This window comes from Myotis lucifugus, unplaced genomic scaffold (genome assembly GCF_000147115.1).
Source record: "Myotis lucifugus unplaced genomic scaffold, Myoluc2.0 scaffold_49, whole genome shotgun sequence".
Classification (NCBI taxonomy): Eukaryota; Metazoa; Chordata; class Mammalia; order Chiroptera; family Vespertilionidae; genus Myotis; species Myotis lucifugus.
The window spans coordinates 4,481,982-4,507,134 of NW_005871097.1; the positions used below are offsets into that span (position 1 = coordinate 4,481,982).

At 38.4% G+C, this 25,153-nt stretch overlaps 1 protein-coding gene across 2 annotated transcripts in view; it reads left to right on the top strand.

Annotated features, from left to right (window-relative positions):
- The window catches only part of PIR (pirin), a 74,688-nt gene extending 50,096 nt beyond the window's left edge, over positions 1-24,592 (top strand). For both annotated transcript variants that reach the window (XM_006088580.3, XM_014455721.2), the window contains exons 6-10: positions 1,752-1,836; positions 6,164-6,208; positions 13,721-13,803; positions 19,694-19,760; positions 24,272-24,592. In XM_006088580.3, coding sequence (XP_006088642.1) covers positions 1,752-1,836; positions 6,164-6,208; positions 13,721-13,803; positions 19,694-19,760; positions 24,272-24,384 — 393 coding nt within the window. In that variant the 3' untranslated portion in view covers positions 24,385-24,592. The remainder of the gene's footprint in view (positions 1-1,751; positions 1,837-6,163; positions 6,209-13,720; positions 13,804-19,693; positions 19,761-24,271) is intronic.
- The last annotated feature ends 561 nt before the right edge of the window (positions 24,593-25,153 follow it).

The window sequence follows — 25,153 nt, forward strand, 5'->3', positions numbered from 1 at the left end:
GCAAATTATTTTGGGAGTAATTTTCCGGACGCGACCTGAGGAAGCCTTGGGTTTGATAGTTCTCTGGGGCCGTGATATAGCTACATAGCCAAAACACAAACCGTAGCAATCAATAAATAAAGAGCGGTATACCTCAGCTTGGTGCTTTGCTCCGTGTAGACCTCGCGACTCCATACAACCCAATGTTGCGAAAATATTTCCCTTTTACTAGATACGGTACATGCTCAGGGGCCGGATGCTTCTTTTGAACCCGTCCCGGTTCACAAACGTGGTACGTTATGCGCTGCCTTGCCAGTTTGGCAACATAGACTGGGCTTGCTTCTGGCTGTCGGTTTCTGAGGACAGTTTACTGATTTGGTTAAGGGAGGGAGGTAAAGACGAAGAGAGAGAGAGAGAGAGAGAGAGAGAGAGAGAGAGAGAGAGAGAGAGAGAGAGAGAACATCGATCAGCTGCCTCCCATAAGCGCCCTGATAGGGGATCAAACCCACAACCTAGGTGTGTGCCCTGACTGAAATTGAACCCATAACCTTTTGGTGCATGGGATGACAGTCCAACCTACTGAGCCTCACTGGTCAGAGCTAGTTTTGCTTTGTTTTGAACTTTATGGAAATGGAATAAAATGGTATATTATCTTTTGTGTTTGCCTTCATGCGCTTAGCATTATGCTTGTGAGATTTATCTGACTTGTTATTTGTGGTTGGGTTCATTCATCCTCCTTGCTATGTAGTATTCCATTGTATATTACAATTCATTATTTATTTTATCATTAAAGACATTTGGACTATTTCCAGTTGTTGTCTGTTACTGAAAATGTCACTATCAAGATTTGTGTACATGTCTTTAGGTGAACATTTCTGTTGTGGATACACTTTTGAGTTGGAGTGCTGGGTCACAGATTATGTACATATTCACCTGTATTACATACTGCCAAGCAGTTTTCTAAAGTTTTATACCAAGTTACAGTCCCACCAGTAGTGTATAAAAGTTCATTACTCTATATCCTTGCCAAATATGGCATTATGTGCTTTTTCATTTTTTGTTTGTATTTTAAGTTTAAAAAACTAGCAATTGGACTTTATGATAAACAATGAGGCATCAAATTTATAGCAACAGTGATAATCCCTTGGATTTTGGTCTATGCCAGTGATTCAGAATGGTATCATATTGAATTACAAACTCTATTTAACTGTTGCCAGAATTAAAGCCACTGTGTACAATGGAAAATCCTGTAAAAGTTTGCCTTTCTTACATTTGAAGTCATGGCTTTTTCAAGCCAGCAATAGTAGACCACTTTTTTTTTTTCAATAGGTCCAAGTTAGAACAAGTAAAAAATGCTTACAGGTCCCTTTTTTAAATTTCAAAATACACATAGCTTTATTGAGAACTAGGGAAGAAATATATAGTTGGATGAGAGATATCAAGTGGAAATTTGGAGCAACTACTGGCCAGTAAATGATTAACATCTGACCATATTTGAGAAATGGCTGTTGGGAGATAGCTGCCATCCTGAAATAGCTTGTCAACCATATTGTAAAGCCAGGAAGGCTAACTTTTAGACCAAGACCCTTAAGAGGGAGCTGTAATGGCAAACCATCCAGCCCCTACCCCCTACCCTGCTTTAACTGCACCTTCCAAAGGAGGAATTGTCCATATAATGGATTCAGGCCCCAGGCCCGTCCAGAAGGGCCCAGTGGAAGTAAAGAAGAACCCTATTCTTGGAAAGATGCTGATGGTTTCCCCTTTCTTTTCAGTCCAAGATTTACACTCGCACACCAACCTTATATTTGGACTTCAAATTGGACCAAGGAGCAAAGCATTCCCAGCCTGTTCCTAAAGGTATGATGGGTTCTGGGGTTTAGTGATCATTTCAGGAAAAAAGGAGGGAGGGTACTTGCTCTGGAATGTTCTTGATTCTGAACCTCAGCACAAAGGTCTGTGAATTTAGTCTATGTTAAATTATGTGTAAACTAGCCAATATTGATGGGTCCTTTCAAGTTATGAAAATCATAGAATATTAGGGCAGGATCCTCTGGGCCACTTCCCTCATTTTACAGGTATGAACACCAAGACCTAACAATTAGCCAGGTATCAAGGCCACGTAAAGGCTTGCTGGACAAGGCAGGGTTTTTAAGCATGTCTGCTGACTTCCTGGCTACTATTGACTTGCAGTGTTCCTGGAGGCAAATTCAGACCTTCTTACTTATGAGCAAACACATCTTTAATTGAGATACACATCTTTGATTGAGGTACATATATCTTTGATTGAGATATACACATTTCTTGAAAAAATATTGCTATAGAATACTTACCTTTAGGTTGACATTTAAATACAAAGAATACTAGTAATTAGAAAACTCCCAGGAATTTAAGGCCAATTTTATTTTTTAAAAAAATAGAACCAGAGGCCTGGAAACATGGAACAGACTACCGGATCTCAGAGGGAAGAGGGAAGGAGCGGGGTGTGGGAAGAGATTAACCAAAGAATTTATACACATATATGCAGTGCCCTTGAACACAGACAGTAGGGTATTGAAGGCCTGAGGTGGGGAGGGAAATGGGTGGAAAGGGCAAGTGGGAAAAAAGGGAGGACATCTATAATACTTTCAACAATAAAGATTAAAAAAAAGAACACTTAAAAGAATGGTTACACCTGAGGTCATTAGGCATCAACCTCAGACTCATTATTTTCTTCTTTGTTTTTTTTTCATTCTGCTTATTTTTTTAAGAACAAAAAAACAAATTAAGTCATTCACTTAAACATATGCCTACCCTTACACATAATTTTTATGACAATAAGTGTGGTAGCATACATACTTTAATTTTTTCTTTTTGTTTTGAGTTTGCGTCCCCATATTCCCTTTTCCTCCCTTATCAGCCCATAGCAGTACCTTCTCTATATATCCCACAACTAGGGGAAATCACAAATGTATCCACACTTACTCTTGTACACTGACATATATATGCATGTAAATATACACATTTTGGGGGTTATTTTGTTATTGTTTTACTAAAACACATATATGTATAAGGAGTAGTTGTAAAATTCAATGAACTAATGAACTCTAAGACTGAGAGGCAGAAGGAAAATGAGCTGGATTAAGCCAAGGAATGTAGGCCAAGCAAAGCTCTCACTAGGGACCTTTGCAAGAATTGGGAACCTCCATGGAAATGAGAGCAAATGCCACAGAAAATGATTTACATATTTAAAAGCAAAGTTTTACATTTTTTATGTTTGACTAAGGGAGTTCTGACTTAAATATGTTACTGATTAAACTGTCCTACAGGGCCAGAGGTAAAATGTGACCTCCATCCCAGCTCATTTTCTTTCTTATTGCCTGAGGAAAGGGAAGAGTTTCCCAGCTGCAGAGAGCCAGTAGCTTGGAGAGGACATTTGTAGAAGACAGGAAACTGTAGGGCCAGTGACCTCTGACAGCACAATAAAAATGTGGGGGTGGTATCATTCCTAGTGCAGGACATAAAAGTGGGAGGAGAGGTGGGGGAAGAAAGTGAAGAAGGATTGGAAAATCTCACAAGATAACTCTTTGCTGATGCAAGGCAGAGAAGGAAATCTAATAAAATGTGGTGGTTCTTAAACAATTTGGCTCTTCCTTTGCTGTAGTTTTAAGAAACAATGCTTGATGGAATTAATCTAAGTTTAACAGAAGCAAGAGCAGAAGGACATGTTAAAAAGAAATGGGGGGGAGGAAATCGCCCCTGTTCCTATACCATTCCCTCTAACCTTGTGTCTTCCAACTAGTAGCATGAATTATAGATTACTAATGAAGTTGGATTCTATATCCTAATAGAAGACTCTTTCACAGGGCAAAAATAGGTGAATGTAGTTGATAGATTGACTTGGCCATTCCTTTAAGCAAATATTTGGTCCTTTTGGATCATGTAAGAAAATAAACAGGGAAAGAAAACAGACCCAGGCAATTATGTGTAGTCTAGTTTTCTGCTTGGAGGGTAAGTAGGAATGAAGCAGAGTGGGTAGAGGAGACATGGTATTAGAACAATCAAAATAATCCCAAATAAAAATCTAGTTTAGCAGGTGAAAACTTTGAGGTTCTGTCAAATTCAGAAACCATTACTTTTTAATACCTTATATAAATTACAATGTGTCCTTACAATGGAATGCTTTGCAGTCCTTCCCAAGGATGAGTTATTTATCTAAATTTTTACATGGAAAGGTATCCAAACAGATTATTGAGTTAATTCTCATTTTTAAGCAAACAATATATAGTGTATAAAAGATAAAAGAAACTTAAAGTACAAATACAGAAATACTAACAATATTCATGTCAGGATAAGTATGAAGATTGCAGAAAGATTTTTTTGTTTAGATAACATCCCATACTTTCATGGTATTAAAATACAGGGATGGGCAAAAGAGGATTTACAGTTGTTCATACAGAAGAATACATGCAGATTATTACAATAGCTTTATTAACTCAAAAGCATTTCATTCACAATTATAAACCTACTTTTGTCCACACCTGTATTTTCAAGTTAATGTGTATTACTTTTGATAATGGAAAAATCAATAGAGATATTTATACTTTGAAAAAGAAATTTAAACAATTTTCCATGGTGAAAATTTTAAAAAACAGCTAAGGAAGGGAAGGAATGGGTTTTGTTTCAGAGTTTAATATAAATCAGGCTCAATAGGACTAGGGAAGCTTAGCATCAGTACAAAGCAGAGAGAGAAGTCCTCTAGTAGAGCCAGCCCATCCTGATAAGACACATGGAATTGGGGCTGTAAATTGTTAGCATGTATTTTTACATCTACCACGAACTTCCCTCCCTGAAAATTTGGCTGTGCCTTATTCATCTTCCTATCTCTACCCACAGTGAGTGGTAAATGTTCACTAAATGATGGTAGACTGAACTTAGAAGACTGAGCGAGTAGATCAATAAGGGAGAAAAAGTGTGAGTGAGCTATGAGCAAATAGTATTACTTCCAGAGGCCTTAAAATTTATTCTAGTAAAACCTCAGAGAGGAAAAACTGTATCCTCTACTAGAGGACTCAGTTAGAGCCCTGCTCTTCCACCTTGAACTCTGCCCTGTATTCACTTCCCAGGTTCTTCCCTGCACTTCCCTTCCCAGGTACTCCCCTCGCCTCCCCTCTCCTCCCCTTCCCTCCCCTCCCCTTCCCTTCCCTTCCCTTCCCTTACCTTCCCTTCCCTTCCCTTCCCTTCCCTTCCCTTCCCTTCCCTTTTTTATTATTGACAGTATTACAGATATGTCTCCCATTTTGTCTCTCTTTGACCCTCTCTCGGCTCTTTTCCTTTTCCACTGAAGGCATGAAGTGACATCCTCATTCCATTTTGAGCTTGCCATTTATAGATTCATGTCTCTCAGTGGTACCAGAGGATCTCTTCTGGGCTATGAGTACAATACATAAATGTCTGTGAAAATCCAGTGCTGGTACTCAAAGATCCAAAGGCAAGTGGTTCATGGTTCTGAGCTCTTGGCTCCGTGGGTCACAGTAGGAATTTGGTGAGTGCTGTGTACCCTCTTCACAGAAAAGTTTCCACACTAGAAAAATTGTGGGGACAGTTCCAGGGAGTGCACAGGCTGTCTAAAACCTATTTGTGGCCCCATGGATTATGCATCCCTGGATCTCATCCTTTATTTTATGATAGATAAGAAGAAATGAGTTCACTGAAAACTAACGTGCAACTAAGTAAAGGAAAGCATATTTCTAGCATTTGGTTCCTGGAGAGAAAGAAGCACAATGAACTATAGATAAGCCAGACTGGTGTGTTGCAGTTATTAGCATGATGTTAGAACTGGAAAGAACAGTTTGTTAATATAGCAGTTGGCATATAGATATATATATAGATATATTGCCAAGCAAATTGTACACTGTCTGTTTGGGTGGCTCTACAACATTTGGGGCCAAATCATTTAGGTTTAGGAATGTGTGTGTGTGTGTGTCCATGTGTGAGTGTGTGTTTTAAACAGCTCACAGAACTTAAATTTTTAAATATATGTCTAAAAGGAAATAAAGGATTTCATCTCCAAATTTATCTTTTATATCTGTTATATAAATTTATATATTTATATTTCACATAGACAGATATTGTTAAATATTGTTATATCTTTATTCCTTTTGGTATTGTAGACACTAACCTTTTAATTTTGCTGATCCTTTTTCAGGGTGGACAAGCTTCATTTATACCATTTCTGGAAATGCATATATTGGTAAGTGATGTGTATGCTACTTTGGGTTCAATAGCAATATAATTTAAATTACCGAAGGGGAGGAAAGGTAGGAAAGATGGGATGAACCTTTTTATGTAATTGAATACTACACTTACTTCTGTCCAGCATCAGCTCTCTTTACATCCTAGTATATCCCGGTACACCCAGGATGGGTCACCACTCAGCTTCCAGCATGTTCAGAGAGGGAGGAGAAGACAAACACCAGTCATGACATCAGCCATTTCACTGTGGCCTGTGTGCAGATATAAGGTCCAGGCATGATTACGTGGGTTGACACTTTGCTCAGATCTTGACAACCTCCATACTGATAAACGGATGGAGTTCTAGCAAGCTCCCAGGGGAGCAGGAATCTATTTCCCATGAGGTAGAAGGTGGTTTTCTCTTATTCTAAGGGTTGTATATACTAGTATGTCGCTTGTTGAGTCTAGTCTAGAAGGGATGTTCAAGACTCAAGCAACTCTCATTTTATAGATGAAGAAAGTGAAGTCTAAAGAAAGTTATTTAACTTGCTAGGGTTAGATCCAGGACCAGAACCAAGAGTTCCTCAAACTCACTCCCTACACTCCACCCTATATTCTTTGTACAATGACAAGGCAGTGACCATACCATCTAGCTTGTCATCCTAGCTCCTCAGGGCCCACTGACCAACTTCCTGCTGCCAGTAATGTCTATGTCTCTTGGCTTGAGACTTTTTATGAAACCTGGGAAGGCTGTTCTAGCCCCAGCCAGTGCTGGAGAATTGACATTCCTGGGAGCTACCTCACTCGTCAGGTGGGATGACTCTGAGCCTGTGAGTGAGGCCTTTTCCTAAAGTTTCCTGTGGGATTATGTTCAAGCAGCCCGCTGTGGGTGTGTGTTTGATAACACCCTTCATTGTCTGCCTTCCCTTTCCTAACTTTCTTGGACTGGTGTTTCCTAGGACCGCCTCCCAAATAAACGCCTTGTACTCAAATATGCATGAAAGGCTTTGCTTCAGGGAAGACCTAAAGTAAAAGAACCAGCTTTCCCTCTCCCCTTTCCTACCCCATATGGACAGTGAAGGGTGGTGTGGATGTGGGGTGGGGCACAGCACCTGACTGCTCCAAGGGATTCTGTTTCTGAGAGCTACAGACTGAGGCTTGGTTCTTTAGATTATTTGATGCTGACCAGAACCTTATTGTCCTGAGGGCTCAATGATTAAGGGAGTGGGTGTGAAAGGGGGAAGGAGGCAGGTGAGTCAGGTGCTGGATGAGGCCAGTTTGAATCAAAAGGAAAGAGATGAGAAAAAGTCATATTGAAAAAATTAAGTTACGTCATGAAATACTACTTTTTTACATTTAAAAATGTAAAAACTTTCTTAGTGGGCACTACAAAAGTAACATTTGATTCTGGTTAAAATGTAAGGAGAAAGGGGAGAAAAATTAACAAATAATCCCAAACCCATTGTAATCAGTAGTTATAGCCTTGTTTTCTGACCTTTAGTCTAAGAATTTATAGGTAAAAAGCTCAACAGTTCAAGGGGGGGATGGGGGGAGAATGAATTACACATCGATTTGTTGTTCTGTAGGTGAGGCATATTTTCCCGAGTCATCTCTGCTCACTGGCCTGGTCCCTCTCGTGACCATGAGCCACAAATGCAACACATCTGGCAGGAAATGGGGTCACAGTCTATAGCATGGGAGTGAACTTGCATCTGTCCAGAGTAAACTGGACCTTGGAGAGAATCCAGCTCATAAAATGGGCCTCTTGGGACTCTGCTTTAGCCAATGAGTGACTGGCCAGATTACCTCATTTGAATATTATCTCCTTCCTTTCCTTCCGTGGACCTCCTAACAGAGATGTTAATGAGAAAAACAAAAGGGCAAAAACGAATCACTAGAGAAAAAGAAATGACAAAGTAGAAATAGCTATTGAATGTATACTGATTTATAAAATCTATAGAGAGAATTCAGAAAATGCTTTCTGACTTTGCCTCATATTTATCTTCCTTATAAAACCAGAATGGTACCTGTCAGCCACAGATTGTAGGAGCTGATAAGCAAGTGATTATTCTTGTCAAAATGTCAAGCTCCTCTATTCTGTTTAAATAGATATTATAAATATATATACTTTGTGCATCGGGCTGCATTAAATAGACAACACTTTGGGCTCAGAAAATAATCTGAGGCAGTTCCATAAAATGGAGATTTAGGAGCACTATTGAAATATTAATTGATGCAGGAAGTGCTTAAAAGATGAACATCAGCAGATTTAGAGTATAGACAGGTGAAGTTTTGAACAGTAGAAAATGCTGGATGTCTAAGTTAGTCCAACAGTTTAAACTTCAAGGTGAGTATGGTGAAGCCATGGAATGGTCTTCTAATGACACCCTGAAGAAAAGAAGGAGTTAACAGAAATAAAATAAGTTGAGTAGAATTAATACTTTTTATTTTAAAAAATATGCATTTGAGATGTCTTATGCTTGTCTGTGATCTTAATTTTTGATACATTGTTTTTTTCAAGCCTTCTAAGCTGGCAATTAAACAGTAGCTTTAAAAATTGTACAGGAGAGAGGTATCTTTGACACAATCTTTTACTGAGGCAGAAAGTCCTGTGATCAGCTCTCAGCTGAAATCTTTGCAGTATATGATTTTAAAAATCCAAAGAAAAGAATAAAAAGAACTACATGGTCAGAAAACCAGTAGATCCCACAGATACTAGCACTGAACCCCTTCCTTGTAGCTGTAGTGAAAATGGCATTACACATTAACACGGAGATCAAAAGAATAGAAAAGTTTAGATCCTGTATTCCTGAAGCTTGGGACAGTGTATCAGCCTGGATTCCAGTCCCCTAGAAGGACCATTATCAAGTATACTGTTGGGGCTTAGAAAATATATTTAGGAATAAAAAATATTTGTGATGATTGAATTGACAGCTAACTGACTTATGGGTAGTAAAATGTTTCAAACTTATTTAATTAAGTAATTATTCATGCTTAGTTTGTGCTCAATTCTTTGCTTCTGGTTCTGGGTAGTATTAAGAAGTTTGACGCGACTCCTGGATATCAAGAAAGGTGAGGAAACACACTAGAAGCCCTCCTAATTGACCTCCACTTACCCAAAATGAACTGGACTAACTAATGTGCTTCATTCCATGGTGATTACCTTGAGTGAGGTGCCTGAACACCAGGATGATCAGCTCCCTTAGCTACCTGCCCATGGCCACTCCCTCCAGCCAAATCCAAGTGAATTCGGCAGTTATGAGTGCTCTCAAATCTGTTTATGCCAGTTGCACCAATAATTGCAATTATGCAGTTTCATTAAACAAGATGTAAATTAATGAAATAATGCGAAAAGTTAGTTTTTCTAGAACAGCTAAGTCAAATGCTATGCAAACATGGACTAAAGAAAAGTTTTGAATTAGTATGAGAGAGGTGACAATAAGAGATTGGGGGAAACTGTAATAATCTAGAAGGACTTCAGTGGCTCATTATGTACGTGCTGTACAAGGAAAGATCGTGCTTCAATCCAATCAGCAGACCTGCCTTGGCTTTCTTTCTAAAAAATTGCCAAATGAAGGCACCATTACACTTTAATTTAAAATAAAATGTTTAATACAGTTTGTCTTTTTCAGTTAATGAGCTTGATTGAATTAGATAAGAAGGCTACAACTGTATGTATAAAACTGATGATGTCCTAATCTATGATGGAAGAACCAGAGCATGTGGAATAGAGTAAATGGGGCAGCAGTTCTTACAAAGAGAAGGAAAAGAAAAGGGAAAGCTAGCGTGTGGGGGGAAGCTGCACAGCAATTAATCACATACTATAGATGTAGCACTAACTTTAAAATATGTTTTAAAATATTTTGCCCTTTTATAACTGTTTAGGCAAACAAAAATATTTATAATTCAGTTGTTTTCAGTTAAATTTTCCTTAACTGCACTATTAGGTTTCACATTCTTGGCCAAGCATCTCAATGGAAACTATTTATTATCTGATTTGGCTCCATTTATCATTCAAAGTAGTCAGAAACAATAAAATATATTTTCTTGGAGACTTATTTCATTCTCAGGAGATAACCAGATGGGTTAAATAGCATAGAAATGACCTGATGATAGAATCAGTCTTTGCTTTCTTTGATCCTGTTTTAAATATTTCATAAGAGAATACAGCAGGTAAGGTACACTTAGAATGATTAACCTGGAAACCCGACTCCAGTATCTGTAAGAAAGGTCTCCCTTCCAGGGGAGCATTTCAAAGGGGCTCTTCAGGATCAACACTGTGCTTCCTCTCCTGGATCAGCAAGGACAATAAGCAGAAATGGCATTTCTTATAAAGCTAGAAAGAGAGCTCATAGGAAAACACGAGTTCTTTGTTTCTAAATAAAGATTTTCTCACAGACCAATGAACACCATAGTCAAGCAAGCCCCTGGTAGGAGGTGCAGAGAAATCCCAATCCAGCATTCTTTTTGAGAGCTGTCTCTTGCCAGCTTACTCCATTAAAATATAGGGAAGGGGCTGTACAATTATTTGAGTCAATGTATCAGGAACCATCCTGCATGATAAAATTAGGGGCCAGGAGTAGACCATGTGAGTAATGGGTTTCATGTATGAATTAATTGAAGGTAAAGACATGATTCATTGCTTCCAGAAAATCTCAGTAAAACACACTTAATAAAATGCTGCTCCATATCACAGTTAAAAATATTACCTGACTTTAAATGAGATTTAAATTCCAAGAACTCTCTTTTATTGTCAAATCCTTGCATGAGTGGAAAAATCAACAGAGTTCTATCATTCACTTCCATGGCATTTGTTGGCCTAAATCTTGGATGGAGAAGAAGCCGTTAGTGGTATGCTGAGGCTGGCTCCTGCCAGCTTTCAGGAGCTGGTTGTGCACCTCTTCCCTGACCTCACATTGGTAGCTTGAAATTGGCCACAGTGGGAGCATTTACACCACATAAATTGGCACATGCTGCAAATCAGATTTGTTCTCCCCCTTGTCTTCAAAAACTAGTTTTATTTTTTTTAAATTTAAATTCTTTGTTGAAAGTATTACATGTCTCCTTTTCCCCCCATTGACCTCTCCCCAGCCACTCCCACCCCCCAGCACATGCTCTCACCCCCCTACTGTCTGTGTCCATTGGTTATGCTTATGTGCATGCATACAAGTCCTTTGGTTGGTCTCTTAACCCCTCACCCCAAACCTCAGAGGCAAAACTAGTTGATTAGCACACCCCTGCCTCTGGGACAGAAGTTCTTGATCTTTTTTTTGTGTGCCATGGACCCTTTTGACATTTGCCAAGGCCCCACCTCTGAACGATGTATTTTTTAACTCATTAAAGTCATTAAAATGTTAAAAGAACAAGTTTGTGATGTAGTTATATGTCTGCGTCTCTAACGGCATTTGAAATAACATGATCCAGCAGCCGGTATACTCTGAATTCTAATTAGTGATTAGCATAAAGTGTATTTTGAGATATCTGTAACACTGTAATGTGATATGGAAACATCTGTGGTTTCTACTGGAGACAAAATCATTGGTCCAGTTAATACTACTGTGCTTTGTTGGCTATATTCATAACTGAAAGAAAGGCCACATTTCAGTTAGGTGTTAGTGAAAATAAAGATGTAATTTATCTCCCATCCTAGTTCGTGATTGCTCTGAATTCTATCCACAGACCCCTTGGGAACACATTAACTCTGGGTTGAGAACTCCTTCCCTATTAGAATCCTATTTCATGTTCGTGCGCATCAGAATGAACCCTGTTGCTTCATATAGATTATCGGCAAATTGGAGGATTTCTCTAGAAAATATAGCTATATTTGGACTCCAAGCAATATTCACAAAATTCAAAAATTATGTTTCTGTTCATATAACTCCTTCAGCAATTATTTTTATTTCAATAGGCACTTCCTTATTGATTATTATTGTCCTATAGGTGTATCTGCCTAGACATCTTTCTGAGCTTCTTACCCTACTTAGAATTTTCTTTCTGTTGTCTGTTCCCATGGCTATTCTATCCTGCTTTAGCATCTTCATTCTCTAGCTTTCTCTTGATGAAGCACTGTTGTAATATTCAGGTCACTACATTATTCTGCTCCTAGTGAGAATCATATTAGATTCTTCTCTCCCGCACTGTTGCCAAATCCTTTAGATTATTTTTCAACTCTACCTCTCAAATCCACACCTATTTTTGTGTGTCCACTCTCAGTTCAGACCATAATTCATTTTCACTTAGAATGTTACAATAAACTCCCAATAGGTTATCCTAACTTCAGTCTTACCCCCTCCAACTTATTCTATGCTCTGCTCCAAGAGTTATTTCTCTAAGATGCAGATCTAACTCTCTCTCCTCTCTCTCTCTCTCTCCCTCTCTCTCTCTCTCCCTTCTCATTCTCTCTCTCTCTCTCTCTCTCTCTCTCTCTCTCTCTCTCTCTCACACACACACACACACACAGACACACACACAGACACATACACACACACTTTCATCAAAGGCCCTCCATTCTATGTGGATGAGCATGGCCCTCAGGTCTCACTTTGATCTACTTTTCCATCTACTTTTTTTCATCTACTTTTCTAGTCTACTTTTTCATCATTCTTCCCAGAAGAATGTTCTAGCAATTGTAGAAGATTCACTGTTCTCCCAGAGATGCCCTGCACATTCCCAGTGCCTTACCTTTGCACAGTCTGTCCTCTTATCTAGAATGCCCTTCATCCTAACTTTGCCTTTTGTGTGGTTCCTCTAGTATTGTAGAGCTCTGTTCTAGTCATAACTCCTCCACAACAAATTCCTAAGGTCCCTAGACCTGAATTAACCCCTGCATTCTCTGTTCTCTCATTGAACTTTGCTTATCACTTTATTGTTACCTTTAAGACATAATTTCATTTGTATTATTTCATCTGTGAGTCTTAGTATAGAAGGGATAGAAATATGTCCATCTTGAAGATTCCCCCACTCCCCCCTCCCCAGCATTTAGCACTGGGCCTTGTTCATAGTTCACTAGCTATCCAACTTATATTTCAATTGAATTGTTTATTATTTTGTTAATATTATTTTGTTTCTGCCAATGACATTTTGAATTATTTGTATACAAGGAATTTGCTTGGCATTTATTTGTATTTTCTCAGTACTAGAAATTGTAGGTGCTCAATAAATACTTATTGATGATAGCATTTACTCATTTCCCTAAATATGCTTAATTCTTATGAGGCTTATAACTTACTCAAGGAAATACTTTTCTTATCATGTAATGGCAAGGACTTTGCTTATTAATTGATTACATAAAAGGTGTAAATGGAAGCATAGTGCAAGATTCACCTCCTTATTCTTTTCTACAATGGAAACCAGCCAGTTTCAGACTTTAATAATGTGCATTTAATCAACCAAGAGATTTAAGAAGAGTCCTAAGCCTGTTATTTCTGAAGTTAAATTAATTTTACAGTACTATGTAGTTAACCAGATTTGTATCCCTATGATAAATGTACTATGATGAGTATTATATTTAGTGGGTCACCTTTTTTTGTAGGGCCTGATGACGCACAACAAAAAATAGAACCTCATCACACAGCAGTGCTTGGGGAAGGGGACAGTGTCCAGGTGGAGAACAAGGTAAATATTAAAAATCTTTAACTGCCCTAGCTGGTTTGGCTCAGTGGATAGAGTGTCAGCCTGTGGACCAAAGGGTCCCAGGTTCATTTCTGGTCAAGGGCATGTGCCTGCAGTTGCAGGCACCTCCCAGACCAGGGCCCTGGTCAGGGCTCGTACAGGAGGCAACAAATTGATGTGTTTCTCTCACATCGATGTTTCTGTCTTTCCCTCTCTCTTCCACTCTCTGAAAATCAATGGAAACATATCCTTAGGTGAGTATTTAAATCTTTAATTTTTCTTAACTTGTACTTTCTGCTACTTTGCAGGAAGATGCTTGAATCTCTAGTGTAGCTAGAAATTTTTTTTTCTTCTATGGGCAGAAAAACTATGCCATAAGTTTATCAACCCCTTTCATTAACTTCTGTTATTTCTATTGGTTTATTTTAAGGTTTTATCAATACTGATTTCTCATCTTCAAAAATCATCTATGTCCCTATTGTTTACCCCTAGAAATTTGAATCTGGAGACAACACATCTTCCTTGTCTCTTAATTTTCTTTATACAATTGATTTGTTTTTAGTGTAAGTGAAAATAGATCAGCCCTTTAGGAGCATAAGCATCGATGTGGACATACTCACAGAGAGCCCTTTAGAAGTCACCCCCATTTTGAACTGAGAGAAACATATGATGCATTTTATAGTCCTTTTGTGTTTAAGCCCTGCTTTTTAAGTAAAGTTTCTGATATTTTAGGAGTCTTCGGAACTTCCCTCCCTAGATTACCAAGTTTCTTTCCTATGTCTATTCATTCCCTTGGGTGATTCACTCACCCACTATCTTGTGCGTCAATGAAACCAATCTGACTGCTTTGCATCATCCTAATAAAGAAGATTGAAGAGACAATTTTGCAAAAGATCCTGAAAAGATGAATTTTGAAAAGTAGGGATAAAACTGTTTTCACTGTGCAAGTGACTGGTGGAGAGGCAATCTGACTGACTCTGGTGGCTCTGTGACCCTGGCATTGTAGAATGCAATGGATTTGAGGAAATATTCTATACTAGAGGCCTGGTGCATGAAATTTGTGCAGTCGGGGGGGCAGTTCCTCAGCCAGGCCTGCGCCCTTTCACAGTCCGGGAGCCCTTGGGGGATGTCGGACATCCTTAGTGTACTTACTAGCCATCAGCCCGGCTTCTGGCTGAGTGGCAGTCCTCCTGTGGGAGTGCACTGACCACCAGGGGGCAGCTCCTGCGTTGAGTGTCTGCCCCCTGGTGGTCAGTGCACATCATAGCAATCGGTCGTTCCACTGTTTGGTTAATTTGCATATTAGCCTTTTATTATATAGGATTAGCCCATTTTCCTGGCAGCTCGCCTACTGCTGCCTTAATCATCTGTAACCATGAACTGTGAAGTAAATAGAAGAAACATTAATGAGCACCAGATGAAATTCATATCTCAGTGTCTATGCTCTCTGTTATTAGGTTGACCTTTATGAAACTGCCACTTTTGACATACAAAAATGGCAATTTTATTTCTTTCAACCCCATGCAGGAAAGAGGCATGGAAGCTACACATAGGCCAGAAACTACTATTAGCAGATTAGTTTGTAGCACTATCCTCTTTAACTTGATAACCTCAGTTCTTTGTATAATATAGCAGAGGGCACATTGTTAATGTTAAGTACTTGGAAGCTGAAATGGAACAGCAGAAAGAAATGCTAAGGGGAGCCAGAAAGATGGGAGGTAGCAGGATAGAAAAGAATCGGCTGAAACCATCAGTTTATTGACAAGCAGTGCTCCTAGCTCCAGGGCATCATTCTGTTATGTGCACTTCTGTAATTATTGCTGTGTATACACATATCTGAGCCATAAAGACATTAGAAAGATTTCTATGAACAATTTTATTTTAAAAATTAACATTTAAATCTGCATGTGTTGCTTATATTCATGAAAAGTAGAAAGTCCCCTTTAAATTACAACAAAGAAGAGACCGTGAAGGTGTGAATCTTGGCTTTACCACTTGTTAGCTGTGTGACTTTGGACATGTTTCTTAACCTCTCTGAGCTTCAGTTTCTTTGTCTGCAATGAAATAATGATGCCAACTGCATGGAGCGGGGGTGGGGTTAGAAAGAATATATGTGATTACATATGTCAAGAGTTGACTCTATATCTGGCATAGGGGTCAGTAAATTATGTCCAATAGGCCAAATTTAAACCATTTTGTAAATTAAGTGTTATTGGACTAAAGCCACACCCATTCATTGCTGTTTGTCCATGGATGCTTTCACACCACATTGGTAGAGTTGAGTGGTTGCAACAGAGACTGGATACCACAAAGCCTAAAGTATTTACTCTCTGGCTCTTTATGAAGAAAAGATTGCTAATCCCTGGTCTGCTACATAGTGGGTGTCCAAAAAATGCTAGCTGGAAAATTCACTGATCTAAACACCTTATTTAACAAATACTTGTGCTAGATACATGTTACCTAATGAGGATTCATATCGTATGTAGGCCCTAAGGTGTAGGACACAGAACAGTTTCTATAGCATGCAAAAGGCACTAAAGGACCTTGATTCCCTCAGGCTCCAGCCCAAGGTTATCTTCACTTGGAACTAGACTTAGCCTGAGCATTAGATAAAGAAGGAAAATGTGACTTCCCAGTGCTCCCCCCAATCCCATTTGTACTGACTTATGGTCAAGAATGAGGCATTGATACACTCCTTGGCTTCCTTCTAGCACTCAGAGGGCAGGTTGTCTTTTGTTACCATTACTCTGAAGTCTTCCGTGGCAGGCAGCAACTACAGGAGGCTTGGTTTATGCTAGATGTAGAAGTATTTCAGCCAGACCCTTTGACTTCTTAGAGGAAGCCCTAGCTCCAACAATGGTAGGCAATCAATTCCTCATGGGATGCCATCAAAACCATACTTGAGAGTAACAACACTCTTTAACTGGCACCATTCATGGGGACTTCATTAAATTAATACAGATTAACATTTGATTAAAATAAAGATGGGAAGACAAAAATAAATCAAAGCACCTTGTTAAAGTTAGAGAAAACTTTTTTGCTTATTTATGTGTAAAAATTCATAACAAGCTATTAATTTTTATTTTTTAAAAATTTATTATTTTATTTTTCATCACCATTTATCTCCTCTATGTTCTCTTCCACCTCCACCCATGCCCCCCTCTATCGACCACCATCACCACACTGTTGTCCAAGTCCATGAGTTCCCTCTTTTGCTTTTTGTTCAATCCCTCCACTCCTCAACACCCCCCACACCAGAGCTGTCTATATGCTCTCTATCTATGATTCTTTCTCTATTTTGACAAGCCATTAATTTTTAAAAACTGTTAATAGTTCATTGTTTTGTCTTTTAATTGGCCTAAGCAGTTTAAACAATGAAATCTAGTAAGAACAATTGTATGCAATTAAGTCATGCTACAACTTGGTTTCTTTCTGGTAACTTTTTCAGGTAATATTTCACTATAATAAATGTTCTTGAAGCAAAAGCATGCCCTTAGATTCATTCCCAGAGTCTAATCAATCAAACAAACTATGAGTACATACTCATAGTGTAGAAGTTATCACCACTTTAAATGAATCATAGAGCCTTCAGCTGGGCTTTACTAATTTATTGTTGGCATCGGTGGAACCCAAGACATATCTTGGCAATAAGATTTATGGCCTAACAAGAGCAATTCGTAAAAATAAATTAAGTAAACACAGAAGGGCCTAACTCTGAACTAGGAACCCTGAGAATGTACACCAGAGTAAAAACAAATAAAAAAGAAAACATGTAAAGAAAAAGACATGGTCTGGGCCCCAAAAGATCATGAATTTTAGTTGGGGCAATTATACATGAAGCAATAAGTGGGACTCTGTTACCTTTGTATGGGGTCTTGCATCAAACCCCAAGAAGGCATTGACTTAGATCGACACAGGGACTCGTGTGTTAAACAGGACTTTCATTCTCTGCTTTTGCATGATTTCCATCATTTGACATGATACTCAAGCTCACTCAACATACTAGTAGACAGGACTTTTCAAGATAACAGCAATTAGAACTTTTAACTACATCAGCACTCAACTGACTATCCAAAAAGATTATCAGCTTTCACTAAAAAGGCTAGTTAAGGAAAGAGAAAAGATGCATTTAAAAAAAAGAAAAAGACACAAAACATCTGGTTTAGGTTAGAGCAGAAGGGGCCGCTCAGAGGTTAATTTCGTGAAAAAATCATTAGAAGAATCTTGGACCATCCTTCAGATTTCTGAAATGAAAAACGAACCCCCTGAATGCCTCAGTACCCAGCAGTTTAATCATTTTTCATTTCAGACCAAATGCAAGTGTCCGTTTATCTTATTGTCCAAATTATAAATGGAAAGTCATCATTTGATTTGAGTAATATGTAAAGGAGCAAAACTTTAATTTTTAAAACATTATTATTCTAAAATATATAAACTGTAGGACAAAAGATGCATCTTCTGAATTAAAAAACTTGCAGTTTTAAAAGTCAGTGCATTCGTGACACAGATGGTCAATTTCAAAGTCTTTACAGAATAAACCGTTTTTGATAACTGTGCTTTTTTTTTGCTTGAATTTTTAGTCATTTAAACATGGCATTAAAAAAAATCATTTCAGATAGAAGCCTGCTCCTTTCCTGTGGGCTTAGAGTCAATTATGCACAATTTCACTTATTCATAACCTTGGGACATCAACATATCAGTGAGCTATAAAGTATGATGTAAGTGGACCAAGACTAATTTGATTTTTGATGTTGATTTGTTTGAGTTCTTTGTAATTTTTGGATATTAGAGAATATGTTCTCCCATTCACTTGGTTGTCTTTTCATTTTATTGATGGTTTCTTTTGCTGTGCAAATAACTATATATGGTGCCGGATAGGTTCTTGAAATAACAGGGGGAACACTCTGTAAAGTATGTGATTGTCTAACCACTAAGCTGTACACCTGAAACTGACATAAAATAATATTGAATGTATACTCTAATTGAAAACAAAATAAAAATGAAATTTAAAAATTACAGTTGGCTGTGCCTAAAGTTACCTTCATGGCCTTAACACAAATTCTGAGGTCAGCTTATTCTACTCCTTGTGCTCACGTCTTCAAGTTACCGAGCCTTAGAGTAATTGTTTTTGAATGGGCACAAATAGAACTAATTTCTGCCTGAAAATGACCTGAGCTTGGAGTGCTCCTACTTTGAAGACAAATTTTATCTGGATGGGGAGCAACTGAGCGACTTCAGTAGTTACCAGGAAGTACTACTTTAAAATGGAATTTTTAGATGAATGTTTAGTACCTAAATCTGAGGTCTGCCAGGTCTTCCTCTGTATAGATCTGGCTTGAAATAAAGAGGCGTGTTATGTTGAACAAAATGATATTGTTAGTGGGAAATTATAAATCCTATAATCACATAGTCAATTCATAACCAGGTCAGTCACACAGTTTGTCTTAAAGATGTTTCTAGTTAAGGAAACTCTTAATTTAAATTCTTTCTTATCTGAGAAGGTTAATATTTTCATAGTCTAGACTTATGTTCTAAATGCCACCAAAAATCTTAAGGAATAAGCCTTTCCATATTGAGTACTGCACAGATAGTATATCTGGAGTTTATATTCAGAATTAGGAACTTTGTCCATTTGTCTAGCATGTTAACTTCAAATTATTCCTAATTTAATACCCTGTATAATAAAAGGCTAATATGCAAATTGTCCCCTCTACCGGGAGTTCGACCAGAGGGCGGGGCTGGCTGGCCAACCTCCTGTGTCCCCTCCCCCCGGGCCGGCTGATCGGCCTCGATCAGGGTAGGCCAGACCCCACACATGCACGAATTTGTGCACCGGGCCTCTAGTTCAAAAATAAGCATGTTTATTGACTGATGCTTTCCACCTTGACTTTAGGATCCTGAGAGAAGCCACTTCGTTCTAATTGCCGGGGAGCCATTAGGAGAACCAGTTGTCCAACATGGTAAGCCCAAAAGATATGTTCCTTGAAATCTCAGCTAATGAAGAACATTTTGTTTTCTTTTTAAAAAACTTTTAAAAATTCAGGTGTTTAAGTTATTATATTACTTACTTGTGTTTAAAGATAGCCACAACTATATATCCACTACTTGGGAATGAATTAACTAAGGCCTTTGTTTATTTTATCATGGAATATCTTTAATTATGTGTCCACAAATTAAGTCCAGGGTGTCATAGATTGTTGGAATAGGGAATTTCCCTAGTGTTGATGTAGTCATGGCCCTTTTATAAATGAGGAAAATGAAATCTCGATATTTTACTTATTTACATAGCAAATCCATGGGTAGCATCTGCTATTTACTAGGACTGGTTGAAATGCTTTCCAAATATTAATACATTAATCTTCAGAACAAACTTATGAGGTATATTCTGTCATCCCCATTTTCCAGATGGGGAAACAGAGATGCAAAGGTTCATTGGCTTGCCTGAGGCCACATAGTTGGATTCACACTCAGGCTCTCTGGTTTCCAACCACCCCTTCTGCCTTGCACAATGCCAGTTGCCCCTCACTCTGCCCTGTGGTTTCTCAAATGGGACACGATTGTTGGCAGTGGAGCTGGAATTTGAACACTAACTCCTGATCCCACATTTTGTGCTCTCTCCACTATACCAAGAGTCTACAAAATGAGAGATTAAATGCACACCATTTTTATTACAGGGGAGTTCAAAGGTTCAATTATAGAAGAGATGAAAACTGTAGTTTGAAAGAGGATTTATGGGATTATTGACAACTAGCAAGCATTTTTCTTATTTATAACCCTTATAGTTGATTAATGGAAAACATGTTTTCTGGAGAATGTAATGTACAGCTTGGCAATGATAGTTAATATTACTATATTGCACATTTAAAAGTTGCTAAGAGAGTAAATCTTACAACTTCTCATCACAAGAAAAAAAGCTGTAGCTATGTAATGCATGTTAAGTAGACTTATGGTGGTGATCATTTTACATATATTGAATCATTATGTTGGATACCTGAAACTAATATTATGCTTATTATACCTCTATTTTAAAAATAAATAAATTGCCCTAGCCGATTTGGCTCAGTGGATAGAGCGTCGGCCTGTGGACTGAAGGGTCCCAGGTTCGATTCCGGTCAAGGGCATGTACCTGGGTTGCGGGCACATCCCCAGTAGGGAGTGTGCAGGAGGCAGCTGATCGATTTTTCTCTCTCATCGATATTTCTAACTCTCTATCCCTCTCCCTTCCTCTCTGTAAAAAAATCAATAAAATATATTTAAAAATAAATAAATAAATACATAATAAATAAATAAATAAATAAATAAATAAATAAATAAATATAGTAATGTAATAGAAAGAAAAAAAGAACATGAGAAAAAGAAAAAAGAAACAAAACTTGCTTTCTGGTTTCAGTTTTCTTTTTTATTTTTAATATATTTTATTGATTTTTTACAGAGAGGAAGGGAGAGAGATAGAGAGTTAGAAACATCGATGGGAGAGAAACGTCGATCAGCTGCCTCCTGCACATCTCCCACTGGGGATGTGCCCGCAACCAAGGTACATGCCCTTGACCGGAATTGAACCTGGGACCTTTCAGTCCGCAGGCCGACGCTCTATCCACTGAGCCAAACCGGTTTCGGCTCAGTTTTCTTTTTCTGCTTGAGGATTTGAGGAGATAAGCTTCCTCAATCTGACTTTGGAGGGCGTCAAGCTTCCAATAACATGTCCCTGGTTTCTCAGAGTGTGGTCTGTGGACTAGCAGCATCAGCATCACTTGAGAGAGAGTTAGAAGTGCAGAGTTTCAGACCCTACTCCAGACCTCCTGAATCAGAATATAAATTTCCATAAGAATCCAGTTGATTCATGTGCACACTACAAACTGAGAGGCACATCAGACTACCCCCAGAAAAGTGTCAAAATGGAAGCCCAAAAGCGCACAGATTTTACAGAAAAATAATTAAGGGATGAGAGAATTGTTCTACAACTGTAAACTATAGCAAAATTATGACATGCAGGAAATCTGTCCTTGGCCCTGTACCTGCTCTCATTTTCCGAGTCCCAATACTTTCCCCCATGTGTCCTTTCAAAATGTGGCTTCTCCGGGGTGCCTTCTTGGATTTATTATTTATTTCACACATGAGGGCTCTCTCATTTTTTCCTATGCGAGAGCATCCAAATCTCCATCTCCAGACTCCAGATGAAATTTCTCTCACGAACCCCAGATCTATATTTCCAACAATGTACTAAGCACCTCTGGCAGGAAGCCATTTTATTGTCTCTAGCACCTTCATGTCAAAATATCCAGAACTGAAAGCCTTGCTCTACCCACAGCCTCCTATGGCCTGTATCTCAATTATCCTTAACAATCCCACCATCAGCCAGCCTTCCAGGTCAGACATCTTCTCTATCTGGATTCCAGAGTCTTCTTCAAAAACTGCAAATCAGATCATGTTATGCTCTACTTAACTCGGTGATTCCTGATCACCTGCAGAATTATGTCCAAACATCTTTCAGTAGATGGAATTCAAAGTGCAGAGGGGTCTGGCCTCTTCCTATACATCAGATCCCTCCAATTCTTTCCTCCCTCTGATCCTTCCTTCAACACTGTGCCTCCATTTTCAATTCTTCCAACATGCTAATCCCGAAATGCCATTCCTTCACATATCCTGTTCAAATATCATCTGCTTTGTGAATCCTTTCCTGGACCCTTCTTCACCTTTCTGTGCTGATTCCATACATTTTACATACTTTTATCACTTCGTGTATCACAGTGCTTGTAATAATTTGTTTTCATATCTGTCTCTGTGATAGATTTGAAGTCTTTGGAGGGAGAGAGTCTGTCATTCATCTCTAGCTCCTAGCACAATGTCTGTCCTTTAATAGGCACTCAATAAGTACGCGACAGATAGGTAATTGAATGAATGAATGAGTTCAGAAACTTTCTGTCTGTCTCTCCTTGTATGATCATCCTATTCCCTGCAACATCTCCAAAGGCCTCAACATCATCAAAGCATATTATAGTGAGAGCCAAAGCCCTGATACGCTAACAGTGGTGAAGAAATTCTAAGTAATACAGTTCTATTTTAACTTGGGTCTCTCTGAGAAGGCCCCTTAAATGAGGAATTTTTATAAAAGGAATGTCAGGAACCTCTGCAGACTGGTAGAAGAAATATACTGAATGGACAAATCTGTCACCTGCTTTTAAGACACTGTAAATGCCACCAAGGAGCTGGCCTTGTTTATCCAGGAGATCTTGGGAGTGTACAGTCGAGGACAGTGTCCCTTTGTCCCTATAATGTGTGAAAAAAAGAGAAGAGACAGACATTACAGACTTCTGCACTTTTAGAAAAACCTGAATTCAAACCTAGGAATTAGGCAAAGGGACCAGCAAACCACTTCATGTTTTTGCAAAGAAAGTTTTATTGGAACACAGCTATGCCTATTCATTTTCATATTGTCTGTGGCTCCTTTTATGCTTCAATGAAAGAGTTGAGTAGTTGAAACAGACTGATCACAAAATCTAAAATATATACTATTTGGCCCTTTACAGAAAAAGTTTGCCAGCCTTAGAGAATCTAAAATATGATGCTTTCTTGATTTGAAATTTTTATAATTTCCTGTTTATTGTCAACAAACTGTTACTCATCTTCAAAAATGACATGCCCGGCCAATGTGGCTCTGTGGTTGAGCATCAACCCATAAACCAGGTTCCTGTTAGATTCCTGGTCAGGGCACGTGCTCAGGTTGAGGGCTCCATCCTCAGTAGGGGGTGTGCAGGAGGCAGCCGAGTGATGATTCTCATCATTGATGATTCTATCTCTCCCTTCCTCTCTGAAATCAATAAAAACATATTTTTTAAAAATGACTTAGAATTTTTTTAAAATGACTTAGACTATGTCATTTTAAAAATGACATAGTCTCATATACTGTGTAGATACAAAATTAGGATGAGATTTGCCAATTCATTGTACCAGTTTGGTTCAATTATTGACATTAGCTAGTGCTATAAAGCTAGCACTACAGTAAATCTTAAAAATTCTCATCACAAGAAAAAATGGGTACTAACTAGATTTATTGTGGTGATCATTTTACAATATATACTAATTTAAAATCATTATATTTACACCTGAAACTAATATAATGTTGCATGTCAATTATATCTCCAAAAATAAGGAAGAAAAAAAGCCTAACAACTACAAAATGACTGTAATAGAACCAAACCTAAGAATATTTTGAATAAAGGGACTGCAATTGTTGATGACAACTTTGCAATGGATGAATGAGATGTAATTGCCTTTGTTTATCTCAAGTTCGATCTTTATCAAGAAAAACCTTGTCAAGAAACGTGTGCTACCATCCTCGGAGATTGGATGCTGTGAAAATAACCTTTTACTGTTCAGATATGCCTGGAATTGTTTCAAGTTAACCATTTCTAGTGGTAAAAGAACATGCTATCATCACCCAGAACCCTCTGAATGTCTCTTTCTGCCTTAGGTCCATTCGTGATGAACACCAATGAAGAGATTTCTCAAGCCATTCTTGATTTCAGAAATGCAAAAAATGGGTTTGAAAGAGCCAAAACCTGGAAGTCAAAGATTGGAAATTAGTGAAGAGCAAGCACAAGAGCAGGTCTCAATGCTTTCTGAAATTTTGCATTTGTCACATCCATTCAGTCAATGCATTCAGTTTCCAAAGCTGACTTAGCCAGTGCATCTGAAGAATTCCAACCAACAGTGACAGCATGGTTTTTATAGCAATGTACATGAGATGTTTCCTGGCACATACAAATAAACCTAACTGTTGCTTCTTTAAAAATCAGTATTCTTCATTTTATGTATGTTTGTTTTTCCTGTGTGTATGGATATTTTGTTATTTTTGTGAATGTCTGCGATTTTAAAGCATAATTGATTGCTTCTGTGTGTCACTAGCAGTTGATGCCTCATGAGCATCTGAGGTCCATTACTGAGCACTGCAATTTTCAATACGGAGTCATGCCTATGTGCCGAGGTTTCACATTACAGGTTATCTGCGTTAAAATAACAGCAGTCCTAAGCATTTGAGTCAGTTTTTAAAACATCCTTGCTATTGGTAGGGATGTGACAGGATTACAGCCAAGACTTCCCTGCATATTCTGCCAAAATCTGTGTCAGATTTAAGACACATGCTCCTGCAAGCTTCCATGAGGGTTGTGAAAAGAGTTGGAATCCAGAATTGGGTTCCAGCTTTTCTGTAGCTGCAAACATTGGTGGCCACTCCACCTCTTTATAAAGCAGCTAGAACTTGGGGCATAGGGTAGAGAGATTTTTTTAAAAAAATTGCTGGGCATGAAATGGATTTAAAGTGCTTTCTCATTGCAAGGGAAAACATGTCCACCTC